Source organism: Zootoca vivipara, chromosome 5, assembly GCF_965207765.1.
Source record: "Zootoca vivipara chromosome 5, rZooViv2.hap1.1, whole genome shotgun sequence".
Lineage (NCBI taxonomy): Eukaryota > Metazoa > Chordata > Lepidosauria > Squamata > Lacertidae > Zootoca > Zootoca vivipara.
This window is the reverse complement of record NC_142588.1, coordinates 18,292,603-18,311,798: the sequence shown is the minus strand read 5'-3', so window position 1 is coordinate 18,311,798 and position 19,196 is coordinate 18,292,603. Positions and strand designations below refer to the sequence as shown.

Sequence of the window (19,196 nt, the reverse complement as noted above, 5' to 3'; positions counted from 1 at the left end):
TATTGATCCCTTACAGTGGTCGGCAACGTTTTCCGGCTGTGGGCCGGAGCATTCCCACGGACTGTCGTCCGTGGGCCGGACATGGGCCCATGTGCTGGAAATGGCCCAGTGCTGGAAATGGCTTCTGCAGCTGCGCAGATGTGATTTCCAGCATCTGCGCAGGCACAGGTGCCATTTCCGGCGCCGCTCGGCAAGTCCCCGTGCCGCGCTGCACCGGTTTAGCGCAGCGCACGGGGGACTTGCTGAGCGGGCGGCTGAGTAATTGGGTGACTAGTGGGCCAGATAAACAGCCTCTGTGGGCCGTATCCAGCCCATGGGCCAGAGGTTGCCGATGTATGCCTTAGGTCATGCATCCCCAGGGCTCAGGACAGGTTATTTGAAACAAACAAATCACCTGGCCTTACATTTAGAAAGTTGTGTTCACATCCTTGCTGCTTAAACGATTTCATACTTATCTGTTTCCTTTCTGCTATATTCTGCTGCAGCTGTTCTGCACATTTCAAATATGCTCCATCAGCATTCAGTGATCCACCATAGACCTAATCATTCTTCTTTGTAGTTTTTCAGACAAGCTTTTGAAGGCTTGTTTTCCCTCCCTCCCTCCCTCCTTCTCTCCCACCACGTATTTTGAAGCCTAGTGCATCCTAACGTATTGAATGGTTTAGCACAGGGGATGGGCAATGAAAGTAACTACCACTTACATTTTTTTATCAATGCTCAGTGTTGATGAATTGTCACACGTTCTGATCTGGATTTGTCAAATCTGCAGGATAAATATTATTCCGTTTCATAATCAATGGACTAATAATGCCCTTATAAAAGCCGCATTGGAGCACATGATTAGAGCATATTTGAGCTCTTCACCCACATTTCTGGGCTTAGATGTAGGATGTTATCATGATGACTATTGTAAAGAAATATTCCATGATACCTGCTATGGCCACACTAGCTTTGCACCATTTTGCCTTGTTTCCATGCCTCTGTTTTCTCACTGTAGCTTATTTATTATCTTCCCCCATGCTTCCCACATGCACTGGTACATACAGTATTGTTAATAATTGTATGTGCTGTTCTCCATTTTCAGTTATCACAAATGCAAAGAATTGATGGGCAGCTTTGAATTAAAAAAAAAACTCTCACTCTCCAGTAAGCTCAAGCCGAGACACCATAGGCAAAGATAGTCCCTCCTTATCTGAGTGCTGTGAAACAAGCCTTCATCCTCCCTGCTGCTCTAAGAAGAAGCAGTGCCCCTGCTAGCCACTTATATGCCCTCTACCATAAACCAAGTTCATGAGTATTGCTGCTGAGATGACACATTCTCACTGCTGAGTAGCTGCTAATGGCATGGTAAGCCTATGCTGCTCACGTGTCCTTTGATTAGCTGAGTGATGATGATGATGATGATAATAATAATAATAATAATAATTTGTTATTATTTCTACTCCACCCATCTGGCTGGGCTGGGTTTTCCCAGCCACTCTGGGTGGCTTTCAACAGAACATTAAAAACAGAATAAAAATTCAAACATTAAAAACTTCCCTAAACAGGGCTGCCTTCAGATGTCTTCTAAAAATCGGATAGTTGTTTACTTCCTTGACAACTGATGGGAGGGTGGCCACCACTACCGAGAAGACCCTCTGCCTGGTTCCCTGTAACCTCACTTCTCACAGTGAGGGAACTGCCAGAAGGAGACCTCAGTGTCCGGGCAGAACGATGGGGGTGGAGACGGTCCTTCAGGTATACTCCTTCAGTTGCTTCATCATACTGGGAAAGGGAGGGGAAGGAGCACAGCAGGCAGGTCAGTGTGGTGCAAACACACTGGCAGCAGCACCAGATTGGATCTGCTGGTGCATTTGCACCATGCTAACCTCACTACCGTGTCGCTCCCCATCCCAGTGTGCTGCAGCGACTCAGGCAGACAGAGAGAGATCAGGTGAGCAGGTTAGCCCCACCATACCATCCACTGTTACAGATGAGGTATTTCCTCTGTGAAGGCGCAAAATCTGTTAGTTGAGACTTCCAGACCTGCACATCTGATGTTCTCATCACCACCTGTAGTTTCTTTTTTTTCAGTAGCAGGACACACTTTATGGTTTTAAGGTCCAGGTATGGAGTCAATCAGAAGTTGCAATGGTGCCATTCCATCTGGTCTGCTACCCTCACCAACCATTTTTTCCCATCCTGAAAACATTGCACGACTGACCATTATTTTACTTCAGTGTTGATAGTGTAATATTTATTGCCAATTTTGCACCTTGCCCAGGTTGTATCCATCCCAGTTATACTAGTAAGAAGTCATATGTTTTTCTCATTTGTCCTTGCTGAAAATTCAGTCAGTTTTCACTCATGATTCTTAGTGCCTTTCTTATTCTTATAAAACTGGCTGATAACTCTTGCTCAGCCTCTAGTTCATTAAAGCCTGTAAAAAAATATCTTTCAATAGGAATCATTTATGAATACTTGCAAAATCATCCAATTAGAGCCTCTGGAACTTTGGGAGTTAGGGTTGCTAGGTGACTTGTATTTTAAAAGGCATATCTTAGGGCCAATTCATTTTTATTTTCCCTGTTGGGGAACCTATTTCTGAGTACAAAGTACACACAGCATTATTGATGAATGGTTCAGCTCACACATGTATAAATCATGGCCTTTTCTGGCAAGCTCCCTGCAAGCAGTGCCCCATTAAGGGCCTGGGTCCTGCTTACAAGCATTTCCCAGCAAATATTGCAGATAACAGACATGCATGCCATCAGCATGCTTGGCAATAGGTTCCAAAATAAAATATGAAATGGCACTACAGTGTGTTGGCCTCACTGATTTACAGAGTCTAATCAATGTCATTAACTCCAAATTAATGCAGGCACAGAATGATAACCATATGCCTGCATTGACTTCTTGGTCCTCTGTTTTAATAGATAGCACAGAAACATTAAGAAAATACCCAGCCTAATAATATAATTTTGCTTTCTACCACCACCACCACTCAATGTCAAAGACACAAAAACTTGCTCCAAGCATTTAAAACAACAACAGTTGCAGACCCTCCAAGTCTCCCTATTTTCCAGGGTCAGTCCTGGATTTACTCATAATCATTTTTATTGTTTTATCTTTACATACATCATCAGAAATCGGAAAGTGACATTTCAATACAAAAAAAGTTAAATAAAAGGTATACAAATTCCGAAATATGTCTTATCGTGTTTTTTAGCTAAACTGAGAATTGCTACAATTTATCAACTTCATCTTGTGACTTATTTGTTTCTGTTCACTTTCTTGTTTCTATAAATATTTTCCTTCTGCTCCTCTTGTAATCGACTTCCTCCTCTCTCTCTTTCAGACTTATTCTTTCATTTAATCAGTTTTGCGCTCCCTAAAATTGTACCCGTCACAAATTATCTTACAAATTAAACATAAAATTTTTGACTTAGGTTACTTTACAACTGTTGCAATTTGTAATGTTATATTAGCTTACCGGCGTTTCATGTCTTACCATGTTCCTTCAAATACTCTATAAATTTTTCCCATTCCTTTTGGAACTTTTGCTCCTTTTGATCCCTTATTCTTCCCGTCAGCCTCGCCAATTGCAGATATTCTAACATTTTTTCTCTCCAGTCCTCCATAGTTGGTATTTCAGTCGTTCTCCACCTCTGGGCCAAGATAACTCTCGCGGCGGTGGTAGCATACATGAAGAGTTTGTGATCCTCTTTTTTTATATTCCTGCTCAATATCCCTAATAGCATTTCCTCCGCTCTTTTTGGGAAAGTATATCTTAATACTCTTTTCAATTCATTATATATTTGCTCCCAATAAACTTTGACCTTTTCGCAAAGCCACCATTGATGATAGTAGTCCCCCTCTTTAACATTACACTTCCAACATTTTTTGTTATTGGTTTTGTTAATTTTGGCTAATTTAACAGGCGTTAAATGCCATCTAAACATCATTTTCATGATGTTTTCTTTTAGAAGGGTACAAGCCGTAAATTTAATCTGATGTTTCCATAGATTTTGCCATTGATCGATATTAATATCATGGCCCAAGTCTATTGCCCATTTAATCATACATTCTTTGGTGATTTCGTCCTTTGTGTTCCATTCTAACAGGAGGTCGTACATCTTTGTTAATAATTTGTCTTTACCTTCCACAATTTCCAATTGGAATTTAGATTTGTTAGTCTCGAATCCGTGATTTTTATTATCTTTTTTGAACATGTCCTGAATTTGATAATATTGGAGCCAACCTATTCCCCTCTCTTTCAATTGCTCATATGTTTTAATCTTCCACCCCTCTTCCGATTCGACAAGGATATCCTCATAAGTTAGCCAATTCAATTCCATATTAGTTTTTTTTATGGTCAAAACTTCTGTTGGTGACAACCACCTAGGAGTTTTTCTTTCAAGTATGCTTTTATTTCTGGTCCACACTTCATACAGTGGTTTCCTAATCACATGGGATAGGAAGCCTCTGTGTGATTTAACTTTATCTTGCCACAGATAACTATGCCAGGTGAATCTGTTGTTAAATCCTTCAAGATCTAGAAGGTCCGGGTCTTTTAGCGAGATCCACTCTTTTAGCCATACCATACAGGAGGCCTCATAATACAATTTGAGGTCTGGCAACGCAAAGCCCCCTCTTTCCTTTTTGTCAGTTAGTATCTTAAACCTGATCCGTGGTGTTTTTCTCTGCCATATATATCTTGAGATTACCTTCCTCCACTCCTCAAATATACCAACACCTTTTAGTACTGGTATCATTTGGAACAAAAATAAGAGTCTAGGGAGTATATTCATTTTCACTGTGGCTATCCTCCCCCACAGTGAAAGATATAATTTTTTCCATGTTTCTAGGTCTTTTCTTATATCGTTCCAGGTTTTGATATAGTTATCATTATATAGGTTTATATTCCTTTCTGACAGCCAAATTCCAAGATACTTTACCCTCTTTACCATTTCAATCCCCTATTTCTCCTGAAGCTCCTCCCTTTCCTTTTTTGTCATATTTTTAATAATCATTTTGGTCTTTTTCTTGTTCAGCCTGAATCCTGCTAGAGTTCCAAATTTGTTCATTTCTTTCAATAACTCCTCTAGACTCGTATCTGGATCTTCCAATGTTAGGACCAAGTCGTCGGCAAAGGCCTTCTGTTTATATTCCCTGCGACCAACTCTTATCCCCTTTATCTCTTAGTTGTTCCTAATCCCGTCCAATAGGACTTCCAGAACCAAGATAAATAACAGGGGTGATAAAGGACACCCCTGCCTTGTTCCTTTAGAGATATTTAATTCTTCCGTTAAATTATTATTGATTATTAATTTGGCTCTCTGCCTTGTATAAATCGCCTCGATACATTTTTTGAATTTTTCCCCCATACCTCTTTTTTCTATTAATCTTTTCATGAATTCCCATGATATATTGTCGAACGCCTTTTCGGCGTCGACAAATATCAGTGCTGCTTTTTTTATCTATTTTCCACTCCAGCAATTCAATAATATCAATCACATTTCTGATGTTACTTCTCATTTGGCGTCCTGGTAAAAATCCGGCCTGGTCCTTATGTATTATATCAGATAAAACTTTTTTGAGTCTAGTTCCCATAATGTCCGCAAATAGTTTATAATCTAAGTTCAAAAGGGAAATAGGTCTATAATTTTTCACATCCAGCAGGTCAGCGTTTTCCTTTGGGATTAGGGTAATAAAAGCTTCCTCCCATGACTTTGGAATCTGTCCTCCCTCCAGGATTTGGTTCATTAGTTTCGTTAGTACCGGTGTAATTTGTTCTTGTGATTCCTTATAGTATTTGGCTGAGAGCCCGTCTGGGCCTGGTGCCTTCCCCATTTTCATCTTTCTGATTCCCTCCTGTACCTCCTCTGTTGTAATTTGTGCGTTTAGTGTGTTGACCTGTTCTAAATTTATTTTCCCCACTCCACAATTCTCTAAGAACCTTTCTATTTCTTCTCCCTCTTCCGTCCCCTTCTGATAGAGCTCTTTATAGAAATTCTGGAAAGCAATTCTTATATCTTTTGGATTTTTTATCACCTTGCCCTCTTTTTGGATTTGGCTTATATGGTTCTGCTTTTGCCTTTTTTTAAGCTGCCAGGCTAACAGCTTTCCACATTTATTTGCGTGTTCAAAATTCTTTTGTTTTATCCGTCTTAGCTTCCACTCTATCTCCAAGCTAACTAACGTTGAGTACTCCGCTTTCAACATATTTACTTTTTGTTTTGTTCCTTTATCTGACGGGTTTTTGCCCAGCCGTTTTTCATTCTCTGACAAATCTTTCAATATTTGCTCTATCTTCTTCTCCCTCTCCTTTTTTTTAATACTGTTTTGTTTTATTAGAAAGCCCCTCATAAAGGCTTTTCCCGCATCCCAGACCCAATTAATTCCCGACCCCTCTTTTGAATTTAGATCTAAATATTCCTTAAATGTTTCACGGGCCTTGTCCACAATTTTTTGGTCAAAGAATAGCCCTTCGTTCATTCTCCAACGGAAGGGTGAGGGTTGCTCTTCCGACAATTCTAAATATGTCGGATTATGATCCGAGAGGGTCCTTGGTGGAATGTCAGTTTTGCTTATTTTAGGTCCCAATTCCCTTGATACCCAGATATAATCTATCCTTCCAGAGCTCTGATTGGGCTCTGAAAAGAATGTATACTGCTTAGAGGTGGGGTTTTTATACCTCCAACTGTCAATTAGGTCTAACCTTTCTACCATGTTGAAGAAGGACTTTGGTAACTTGCAGTCTTTATTTGATTTCCTCGTCCCCGATCTATCCAATATTGGGTTAACCACCCCATTGAAATCTCCCAAAAGGAGCATCTTTTCATCTATAAATTCTAATAGTCTTTTCTCTAATTTTTTATAAAATATTGCTTTTCTCTGGTTTGGGGCATACACTCCTACTACCAGCAGTTTTTCCCCTTGCACCATAACTCTAACTGCAATTACCCTGCCCTCTTCATCTTTAAAAACCAATTCCGGTTTAAACTTCTCTTTTATATAGAAAACCACGCCCCTTTTCTTTTCATCACTTGAGGTGGAAAATTCTAGGCCTAATTTTTTATTCATCAAAATCCTTTCGTGTTTTTTTACAATGTGGGTCTCCTGTAAGCAAATCAGGTCTAATTTTTCTTTTGTTAGTACATATTCAAATTTGTTTCTTTTGCTTTTGCTATTTAATCCATTCACGTTCCAAGATGTTATTTTCAGTGCCATAGTTTTTATTTCTGTTAAATATATTTTATTTGTTTTTCGTAGGAATACACTATATTCACTTTTTTTTTATGTACGTTCCTCCTTATCTATATCAATATCTGAGTTTTCTCCTTCTCCTTCACCCATGCTTTTCTCTTCCCCCTCTTCTGGTAGTTCCTCCTCTTTCTCTTCCCCTCCCACCGCTCCCTCTTCTTCACTCTTTTCCATTCCTAAGATCTGTCCATACCTTCTCCCGAATTTATCGATATCACCTTGATTTTTAAACGTAAATCTCATACCCTTGAAATGAAAAGTAATTCCATTCGGAATTTCCCATCTGAAACCGATATCATTTTTTCTCAACACCTTGATAAACTCCCGGAATTTCTCTCTCTTGCGTAGTACTCTTGTGGGCACTTCTTTAAATATGATTATCTCCCTCCCGTCAATTACAAATTTGTTTGAAAAGCTTAGTTTTAGAATTTCATTTCTTATGTACATTGAATTAAAAATGACTAAACAATCCCCAGGGACCTTTTTTGTCTTTGGTTTTACCGGTTTCATCCTAATCCTAAACGCATTCATAATTGCGGCCTCAATTTCTCCTTTGTCTATGCCCATCCACTTTGCTAACTCCACCGAGAGTTTCTCCTTTACGTTCTCATCCCGTTCTTCCGGCAGGCCCCTGAATTTCAAATTCTGTTGTCTTTGTCTATATTCCATAAGGGCCATATTATCCAACATTTCTTCTTTCTCTTTTTTTAATTTGTTTATCTCTTCCCTTAAGCTTTCGGTTTCTTTTTTAACCTCTTTCACGTCTTTTTGCACCTTTTTAGCACCTTCTTCCAGACCCTTGGTTTTCCCTGCCACCTTTCTAATTTCTTGGGTTAGCTCCCCCACCACCTTTTCAAATTTTTGGTCAATTGAATTCTGTATGTCTACTAGTTTTTTTTCGATGTTTTGCTCACTTTGTTTGATTTCTTTTTTTATCTCACTTAGGAGTCCTTCCCAATCTTTACCATCCTCTTGTCTAGAGGGGCATCTGTCTGATGGGGTTGCTATCGATTTTGCACCTCTTTTTTCCCCCATTTTCTTATTTTTACTTAATCGTCACTTTTTATATTTCCCGCTCTTTTCCCTCCCCACTTTCCCTCCCCCCTCCTTTACAGGAACAACCCTTGCCTTTTCCTTATACTGTTGAGAGTTCTAAAAAGTAATTGTTACTTGGCTCCCCCCCAAGTCTATTTCCCCACTTATCACCAGTTTGGTGAGCCAGGTATATTAAATGTCTTTCTCTCAACAGAAGGTAGTTCCGTACAGAGAGGAAAGAACTCACAGTCCCTCCTCTTAGATGTTCACTGTTGTCCTCCTTCGTGGTCCGGTCTCTTAGAATTCAGGTGGCCCTCCGTCAGTTCCAAAACAATAAGTCAAAGTGAGGTGGGGGTCCCAGATATATCCAAATATATTTAGGTAGGTCTGTTGGTCCACCAGGTTTAATAATAGAACAGTCCGTGCAGACCCAGGTGACGCCCAAAAGGTCAGTAAATAGCGCCAAACTAACTTCAGGGTCTTAAAAATAACTCCGTTTTTCTTTCTAAGTCCACGCCGTTAAGCGTTTCTCCCCTCCGTTCTGAAGCGTGGGAGTGGCTGGGGCGGGGGTCACTTCTGCGGGGGTTCGCGTTGTTTGCCAAGATTATCTTTAAGTAAATTAACTTCCCAGAGGGGAAACTTCGAATACTTAAAGTAACTTAAAATATTTTAGTCCAGGAGAGTCACCCCCTTCAACATACCTCTTTATTCCGCTGGCTACAGCACGACGGGAAGAATACTATTCGTTTTGTTTATATTTTTTGTCACTCTGCACCGCGGAGGTCTCTGAGACGAATCTAGTTGTATGATTCTCAGAATAGTTTTACCCTCACTTTCCCCCACCTTTCTCTGGGGGGGAGGAGGCTCCTCAGTCAGTCTTTCCTTGAGACTCCGCTGGTGACACACTCCTCCGCGGCCGGTGAGTAGTTTATCCGCCGGTTACTGATTTTGGTCGGCGTTTTCTTGCAACCTTTAATCAAGCGCCATCTTTAACTCCAAGTAGAGAGAGAAGTCCATTCCAAATTCAGATTAGCCCCTCTGAAGCCGGGCAAACTCCACACATAAATCTTCCATTCAAATCATTGAGATGCCTACCGGGACTGCAGATAAATATCCTGGAGGCAGGCTGCTTGCCACGGGAGCCTGAGGCTGCGTGAGACGCGGTTGGCGATGCTTCCCCCTCGCGTCCACCACTCAATCCCCCCCTGAGGCCACTAATTTGGGCCCCGAAAGAGGGGAGAATGGCTTAAGGACGCCGCTGGGTAGCCTATTTTTCAAGGTAACTCCCCTTGAATCTCGGGTCTGTTAAGCCCTGCAGAACCCGGTAAACTCCCCCGTCTCAACCGAAGCGACCACAGCGCGGTCACTTCGTGCTCCCTTCCGTGTCCGCAGCTTACCGGAAGTCCCGGAACTCGGGTCAGTCCTGGATTTACAGAGCTGTCCTGGTTTCTGATTCGATCCTGGAATGTCCTGCTTTTCCTTAGGAATTTCCTGTTTTTACTGGGAAAATGTTGGAGGGTATGGAGTTATGTGAGACCCCCCCCCCCAAGCCAAGGAGATAAGTAACTACAATGGACTCTCGGGTTACGTTACCTTCGGGTAACGTAACTTTCGGGTTGTGAACATGGCAAACCCGGAAGTGTATACAGAAGCGCTCTGCGTGCCGGATGCAGAAGCGGCACCTCATGTTGCAGACTTTTCGGGGTACGTAAGCACCCCCGGAACTAATAAAGTTCGTATCCAGAGGGTCCACTGTACACAACTTTTGGAAGACATCTGAAGGCAGCCATGTAAAGGAAAGTTTTTTTAAAAAAATGTTTAATGTTTTATTGTGTTTTTATATGTGTTAGAAGTCACCCAGAGTGGTTGGGGCAAGCCAGCCAGATGGGCGGGGTATAAACGGTGTTTATGGAATGGGATGTCCTTATTTTCATTGGAGAAATGTTGGAGGGTACGCAGTTCTTACGGAAGTCAAGCTGTGGGATAGTCATCACTGCTTTAGACTGCTCTTTAGTGTAGTTGACCAGCTCCACTCCAACCGGAAAAAAACCATTGTGTTTAAATGAGTCTTGGTTTTGTAAGCGTTGCCTTGGATTTCATTGGCCAATGGGAAGCAACAGGAAAGAAACAGAGAGGGGTGTTTTGTGAGTTTGAAGGGCAAACTTGAGGAGAGGAGGCAACAAGATGGCAGATGGGATAAAGAACTAGAGAGGCAATTGGGAACCGCAATGAAACAGGCAAGTGGAGTGACAGGGGGAAAGCTAACTTACACCAAACGAAGGGTGGGGGAACTAAATGCTATTGAAAGAGCTACCTATAGATATACAGAAGACATAGGGGGAGCCAGATGGTGCTAAGAAAGCTAATACCCACACCAGATGGAGGTGGGAAACCAAATGTCACTCACTAAAGAAAAAAAAGCAATGACAAAGAGAACGCCTAACCCCTTCCACAACTCTTATGCTGAAACAATACCACACATTCTCAGCCGACACACAACCAAAGCTCCATGGCTGGAAGTTGGGTCCGTTCAGCACCCTATCTAGTGGCTTTTGCTGCCAGGGGATGCTGAATGTTGGGTTCAGTAAAGCTCAAAGTGTAGCAGTAAAGCTCAAAGTGTAGCAGTAAAGCTCAAAATGTAGCTGGTGGGCAGGTTAGCAACTTCCTCCAAACACCCCCAGTTTAAGCATGTTAACAAAGGTCACAGCCAATGTTCTGTAGCATCAATTGCAGTGGTGCTCACTCTTGAGTAAGTGTGCCTAGTATTGCAGCCTAAGAGAGTTACTCAAAGCTCTCCTCCAACATCTACCCAAAACCATAAAAATAATCCCAAGTTTCATGCATTGTAAGCCTTCTATTCACTGCTGTGTGTTCATGCTGTAACTACCGTTCCTATCTCCTGCCAGCTTCTCCTCCTGGGCTGAGGACTTCAGGGTGAGAGCCCTTGTGGTCTCCCCAAAAGACCTGCCCTCTTGACAAGGTGCAAGAGTCACAGCCCCTGGAAGGAAGGGAAATGAAACAGCCTTGATCAGGAGTCCCAGGTGAACAAGAGCTCTCACCGCCTCTTCAAGTGGGCAGCTCTCCAAGTGATCACCCACTGAGAAGGGTGAGGAAAAGGAGCCCAAACTTTGCGAGGGGGTATGCTCAAGAGGGAGAGAGCTGCTCTGCTGCATGAGTTATTGGACGAAACAAATCACATGGGCCTATTTCAGACTGGATTCAGGCCTGGTTCGGGGACAGAGGAAGCCTTGGTTGCCCTAAGGGGTTTTCAAGGAGTATGGTCCAGTGGCTTTTTCCTCCTCCTATTTGGCTTTTGATACCATCGAGACTGGATCATCTCCATGGGCTGGACCTAGTGGTCACAGTGCTGCAGTGCTTCCACTCCCAAAATTTCCAATACGGAGCAGCCCAAAACCAGGATACCATTTTTCAGGGCTACGTGTGAATCATGGGACTCACACGAGATTGTGTCTCCCCCCCCCCCAAAAAAGGAGCTTTTTTTCAGCGCAGTGATCTTGTATGGTGCCCCGAAGTGTGCATTTGGGGGCAGTGTGATTTTTTAAAAGTGCTTTTCCAGGGTCTTGTGGAACAGCCAGCCACGTGAAATATGCCTCTTTATCCAGCAAGTTGTTGTATTTTGTTTAATCTTATCGTTATCATTATTGGACAGCCTTTTAAAATAAAATCGCTGGAAGGCTGAGTTTGAGGATGGTTTTATATAGGTGTTTTTATTGCTGCAGGTTATAAACTCTTGCTAGTTTTAAGTTATGCTTGTCTTTAACAGATGCACTGTTTCAATTATTTGTTTTATTGTACAACAGTTTGGGCATTTTGTGGAGAAGAGGCCAACAAGCTTTATATATAAAAACAGATAAGAGGCTTGGGGAAAGATAGCACTCTCAAGTAGAATATTAGCATCACAGCAGATTTCAAATGAGGGTGAAATGACCCATTTCCTTCTATTACTAATTAGGCTGCTTTAAATGTACATGATTATTTTTTTTCTAATTGGATTCTCCTGACATACTACAAACAACAACACAAAAAAATCAGACAGACAACACAAAAAAATCAGACAGACAAAAAAAAATCCACCATTGTTTCCCACTAAAATTAGTATTTCTGCCTCATATACTATACTAAACTGGACATTGTACTTTGCCTGGAGAGACATGACATATCCACTTAGCCATGGAGCTTTCTATTTATTTATTTCATTAAATATTTCTTCGCTTTTCAGTAGTGGTCAATTCTCTGTGCAGATTGTCACTTACAAGCTGATAGGCAGAAGAGACAAATGCCACAACTTATTCCAGAATTATAAGTGGCTCCTAAGGCAAAATATTTCAATGGAAACATTGTTTGAAAATGGTGCCACCGTGACCGCAGTGGAAAAGTTGTACGGTTGAAAGATGGTCTCTTAGACAGGCTCCACCTTCCGCATAATCAAAAGGGACAGAGCCAGATGCTATTGAATTTTCCAGAACAGCAGGTTTTCCCCCCTCATCAGTAAAGGTGCTTTGATCATCCTGGAAGGCAGTCTTATCACCATTCAGGGTCAGATTTTTTTTTTAGAAGAAGAAGGGGAAAAACCCTGCAGATTTGTCATTCTATAATTGATGAAGGAAGGCATTATATAATTGATTAACACAAATGCTTTGTTGACAAAAGACGTGGGTGGTTAATAAATGGCATATTCAGGCTATTATCTGGATTTTTCTATTTTAGGACAAGCCCCCTAGTCAGTAACAATCAAATGGTATATAAGGAACCTTAGTGAAAGGCTCACGCTCAGTGATTTTAGAGTAGTTGTTTCATGTCCCAGATAGCTCAGTTGGTTAGAGCGTGGTGCTGATAACGCCAAGGTTGCAGGTTTGATTCCCGTACGGGACAGCTGCATATTCCTGCATTGCAGGGGGTTGGACTAGATGATCCTCAGGGTCCCTTCCAACTCTATGATTCTATGTATGGTAGGTATGTGGCTGAGACGCGGGTGCTGCTAGTTCAGCCTGCATGCTGGGAATAGGACAGAGGCTGCACCTGTGGTTTTGATCAATGATCTTCACTTAGAAATCCCTAAGGGAAAATGATATTGATCCTACTTTTTCTCTCAGCAACCTTTGATCACAGGCTATAGACACCTGCCAAACCTGTTCTTCTCATCTTTGTCAGGGAGGCCCCAGGGAGGGGTAATGGACAATTCCCCTTTGTGGGTGCCCTAAAGTGGAGGTCCTTGGAAGAGAGATCTCTTCTAGTCTCCTACTCTGAGTAAATGGAAAAGTGATACAGCTTCGCGAGATCATGTTGAAGAGTAACTCCCATATTGTGCGCCAAGATACACTTAACTGTGTGCTGGGAGAAAGAGAAAAAGAAAGAAAATAATTTTAAGCTCCCTTGAGCCCAAGGTACTCACTTGTGAAAGAGATTTCCTACTCCATTCCTGTATAGTTTAACCAGTCTGAGGACATTAGCGCACACTTTTTAAGTATACCCAGTGTGGAGCAAAGAAAGGGCAGGGGTGGTTTTCTGGTTTATTTAGAATCTGTGGAAGTTGTTTTTGCTGTTATGAACGAAACCAAGCTCCCATTCATAACATCTAAAACTATCCTGACAGCTATGCAAAGAGCTGATGGAGGCAGAAGCCCAAGCTAAGGCACATCTGTTACTACGAGTCTTGTTTAATCGTTTAGCTCTTAAGTAAAAGAAGCAAGATTTATGCACAACAAGGGAGCCCGGCATTAGACAGAAAAAATAATCCTGTTTCTACACAAGTGCCTAACTACCAGCCCTACTAAGGTAACCTATTATGAAAGACTTTGGGGCTTGAATGGAGAACCTTTGGGTTCAAGGCTGGGATTATGCAGGTCTCAGATCCTTCTACAGACACAGAAGGGAATCATATGTGAGCTTAAGCCCCTGTGATTGACAGACAAGATTAAGACTCTGGATTAACCAAAGGTAGGTACTGTATGAACCTCTGGCCACCAGACAAATTGGTCCTAATTTGCCCTGTGAGGCCATTTTTGCCAAGCCATGTTCACCTGCCCCCCAACTTGACATCGTGTAATTTCAGGAGTGGGGCTGTTCAGTATAGTTGATTTAATTCACACTGAAATGAAAATGTGTGCGTATTAATGAAGGCTTAAAATGGAAAGTGGCTAAATATGTATTTCCCAAGCTTATGATCTGAGATGAGAGGTGTGTGCTGAAGAAACACCACAATATCATAGGGCAGAGAGAGACCTGCCACCTTCTATGGAAAGACCTTTCTAGTGGAATTTTGCAGTAAAGTATTGCTTCTCCATTTGAAGTAAGAATCCTCCTTTCAGAGGGCAAGGGAGAGAGAATATATGCGATAAAAAATTTCAGATTCACATGGTGTCATGTACAGGCTAGGGTTGCAATCCCTGGCACACACGGTTGGAGATATATATATATCCACATAAACATTGCGGGTCCTACTTCTCGCTAAGGAAGCATCGAATGATGCTTTAAGACAGCAAGCTATGGAAGATCCTGGTTCAAGACTCACCCGGGACAAAAACTCATTCTCAGCCTTATTAGAGATCCCTACCACTGTCACAGATCACAGCTCCCAGGGTTCCAAGACCGGGAGCAAGGCAAATACGTGTTTCTGAAATGGGCTGAAATCTGGATGTCAGGTGGTGATAGCTCCATCTGCAGAGCCTGAGTCTTAATCTCAGGATTGTGGGTTCGAGCCCCACATTGGGGAATAAGATTTGTGCATTGCAAGGGGATGGACTGGATGACCCTTGTGGTCCCTTCCAACTCTGCAATTCTAGGATTGTATGGCTCTAGACATATAGAAGCCCTAGGAGGCAAGTGAAAATCAAAGGGCTTAGCCACACCTCTGTTTGCCCTGCCGCTTTCCCTCATGGAAACCGGATCTTTAGCGCTGAATCGGAACAAATGGCAATCAGGTTTTCTGCACTTGACGCTTGTTCTGATTTAGTGCCAAGGAGCAAGTTTTTTCGGAGGGTATCGGCAAAGCCATTTGAACCCGTGCTTCCCAGGCATGGGGCAAACGGGAGTGTGCAGGAGCCCAAAGTTTTGTCTGGGGTGTCACATGCAAGTAAGCTGCATCCAGAAAACATTGAAAAATGTGCACCAGCCCTGTGAGATTCCTAAAACTCTAGGTAATTTGAGATATTTTTAATTAAGCTTTATATTTCTACAGCTCATCTTTGAGGGGTGTACATAGTTCTCTCCAGCCCCCTTTTCACCCTCACAACAAAGGTAAGTTAGTCACCAAGTGAAAGTTACACAGCTTAGTGTGGCTTTGAGCCAGGGTCTCCCCAGTCTGAATCCCAACACTCTAACCACTACAGAACACTGTCTGGCATAGGGCTTTCTGTGGAACACAGGGCTGTGAGACTCCTTCTCACCATGCAAGCTGTAGTGCCAATTCAAAGTCACCCATGTAAATTTTTCAGCTCACCCTACTGGCATAACCTTGGTCTCCATTGTACTCCAACTCAGTTCAGAATCGATCAGGCTGCCATTGTTCCCATTTCAGGTCAAAAACATTGTCCTTCTCTTTTATGAAGGATGGAAACAACTTTCGACAGTCACTCTGGCCCAATTCCACCCCCCCCCCAATTGTAGCTAAAGACACAGGCAAGTCATTTGGAAGGAGCAAAGTGTCATAAAACATTGAGCATAGGTGAGGCGCCTGCATGCAGAGATAGAAAGACAGTATAAAGTTTCCTGTGATCGTTTTCTCCTCTTTTTCATCATTCTTTGTAAACCAGAAAATTAATTACCCGGAAAACAATTCTGTGCACTAAAAAGCAGAATAGGTTTAATGTATAATTTATATATGGAAATGCAGCTGTCAAAACTGTGACAAATTACTATATAAAAATGTTGCAGTTACATTTTTCGGTGTTAGTGTGCATTATGTTCATCTTCTGCGCAAGATAATCTTCATCCTCTTAATGTTGTTTTGGCGCACAGAGCTGAGCTGCATTCTGAACCCCCTACTCCCAACAAGCAACAGATCAATCAAACCGAACAGGCTTTTATTTGCACATGGGAGGGAACTGCAAGAATGCTCTTGAAGGTCTCCCGAAGAGATACCCTTCACACCTTGTTTAAAAACAGTGGGAATTAGACAAGCGAATCAGAGAGAATAAAGTCTTGGGCACTTCAATTCATATGTTGTGCCTGCAAAAGACCTCTGGCTGACATGTGTCTATGCTTCTGATCCTAGATGACTATAGCACACAATTATTTCATAGTCTTTGCTTTGTTTACAGGAAAAACTATATAAATAAAATAATAATAAAATAATAATAATAATTTTAAATTATTTATACCCCGCCCATCTGGCTGGGTTTCCCCAGCCACCATGACATACCCTGGCCTACATTTCTCCAGTGAAAATAGGGATGTCCTATTCCATAATAATAATTTTATTATTTATATGCCACTCATCTGACTGGGTTGCCCCAGCTACTCTGGGAGGCTTCCAACTTATATAAAAGCATTAAATGTTATTTTAAAAAACAAAAAAACAAACAAAACTTCCCTTTACAGGGCTGCCCCCCGATGTCTTCAAAAGCTTGTATAGTTACTCATCTCCTTGACTCGGGGGCTGAATAACTCCATACTGCCCAACATTTCTCCAATGAAAATAGGGGTGCCCCAAGGAAAAGTGAGACATTCAGGATCAAATCAGAAACTGGGGCAGCCTCTGTAAATCCAGGACTGTCCCTGGAAAATAGAGAAACTTGGAGGGTGTGCCATGAATTAATGCAGGCATAGGCAAACTCGGCCCTCCAGATGTTTTGAGACTACAATTCCCATCATCTCTGACCACTGATCCTGTGAGCTAGGGATGATGGGAGTTGCAGTCCCAAGACATCTGGAGGGCCGAGTTTGCCTATGCCTGAATAAATGTATAGTCATCTCCTCATGAGGCATTCAGAGGGCAATTTGGAGAGGGAGGGTATTGCTCACCCCCCCACTCTAGCGCATTCACACCCCAGTAGGAGGACTGGTGGTGCCAGTAGGCCCTACATTTCTGGCCTGCTCATTTTACACACTGTTAAGCATTTTACAGAAGCAATGAGTCTATGGATTAGGTGTGCAAGTTGAAAGGCACAAATCACCACGCATAAAGAGAAACAAAGAGTCGTGCTTAATCCATAGAGGAGAAAATTTTCAGAGCTGACTTAATCCCCTTTCATTTCAATGCGACTGAAGTACAACTAACGTATTCTGCACTGGAGCCATTGTGACTCGTTGGGCAGAGTTCTAGGCCTGAACTTGGACCGCCTAGGTTCAAGACCAATACACCTGGCAGTTGCCTAGGTTAGGTCTCTGTTTCCATCTTCTTGGGATTTCCTTCACAGGGCAACTGCCAGAGCAGACAATATGAGGAATACACAGACACGGAGACATTCAACTCCCCACAGAAATGACTGGTGGTCAGAAAAGCTGTCATATCTTACTCTGCTTGAGGCTCACTGTCCTTTGCAGCACAGCCGAGTCTCCCTCCTGGGTGTCTTCCTCTCTCTCCCTCCATCGCCTGACCTGTTCTTCCCTCATCTTGTAGAAGAGGACATGCTTCTGTTCTTCGTTCAGTTCGGCCAGTAGCTCCGGATCGATGTACATATCCCGCAAAATTTGCTGCAGCATGGCAAGCCGGTCAATAAAGCAATGCGTGTACGGTGACCAGGTGGAAAAAACCAAAATTATAAACCGAAGGGGAAAATACCCTGTCCAGGCCAGCCAACGTGACGCCTTTAGCACTTCCTCAAAAACAACTTGAAATGAAAGTGCTGGCCCTTCCCGAGAGGGATTGGATTCTCTTTCATGCTCCGATCGCTTTCCGTTAATCGCCACAATAATAATAGCTTGTGTCACCTATCAACAGGTGTCCAATGGGGGCGGGGGAGATGCAACAGGAGATTGGCAGAGCAAAGGCGTACAAACAAGGATGAGCCACTTGGATGGTATTAAAAAACTCCCAAAAAGGGGAAAGAGGATAACTCCTGACAGCTGCCACTTAAATACCTGGAAACAGTTCAGTATTTTACAAAACTGATCCGATTATGGCATGGTGTCCCAGGTTTCCTGCTTCTCATTCCCATGGTGGTGTGTTCCCCTTGGTGTAGTGCTGATGTAGTGCGGGGGATTTGTGCCTCGGGTTTATTTTTAAATCTATGATGTCATGGTTAAAAGTAACAACTACACCGGTGATATCTATGTCATTCCAGCGCCTTTTGGGAACTGATCCCTTCCGATAAAAGGCAACACACGTTTGCACATTATCTCTAGCGCTGCTTACTCTCCCCGGTCGCTGGAGCACACACCACCACCTGGCCCTGTCTAGGGTCATATTTACTTACTGCCAACAGACATGGTGATTCAGCACTAATGGATCAAAAAGTTTTTTTTTTTTCCTTTTCAAACTTGCAGAAAGGAATGGAAGAGCAGCCTAAAACTGTCAGGAGGAAAACTTGCAAGGCAGCTAATTAATATTAATTAAGCCAAAGTCTGGCCTTGGCAGTTCAAGCACACTGCGTTAACCCTCCTGCCATCGGTGTGTTTTCCATTCTGTGGTGGGAAGATAGAGATGAGATTGCTTTTTAAGCAAATGTTGACCTTTTGCTGTTTACTGGCATTTTCCTGCTCTCCGTGAAATACTATTGTTAGCTCCTCGGGGTTTCTATTACAATAATTTATATGCAACTAATCATAGCCTCGTCCAGCCTCTAAGGTCCAAGATGTGTAATAATAGATTTTAAAGCATAATAAACGATGGTAAAATTCTGTTAAAATCCCATTTAAAACAGCTAAATGCATAACAAAACTGCCAACCAGCTGAACTCAGGCCACCAAAAGGCCATGGAGATGTTAATAGTCTAACAAGATGCTCGGGCTTCTTT

The 19,196-nt window shown here is 42.4% G+C and overlaps 1 protein-coding gene across 1 annotated transcript in view; it reads right to left on the bottom strand.

Annotated features, from left to right (window-relative positions):
* Positions 1-18,436, bottom strand: part of SH2D4B (SH2 domain containing 4B) — a 90,403-nt gene extending 71,967 nt beyond the window's left edge. Inside the window, exon 1 of the mRNA XM_035137662.3 lies at positions 17,757-18,436. Coding sequence (XP_034993553.3) covers positions 17,757-17,943 — 187 coding nt within the window. The 5' untranslated portion in view covers positions 17,944-18,436. The remainder of the gene's footprint in view (positions 1-17,756) is intronic.
* Between the last annotated feature and the right edge of the window lie 760 nt (positions 18,437-19,196).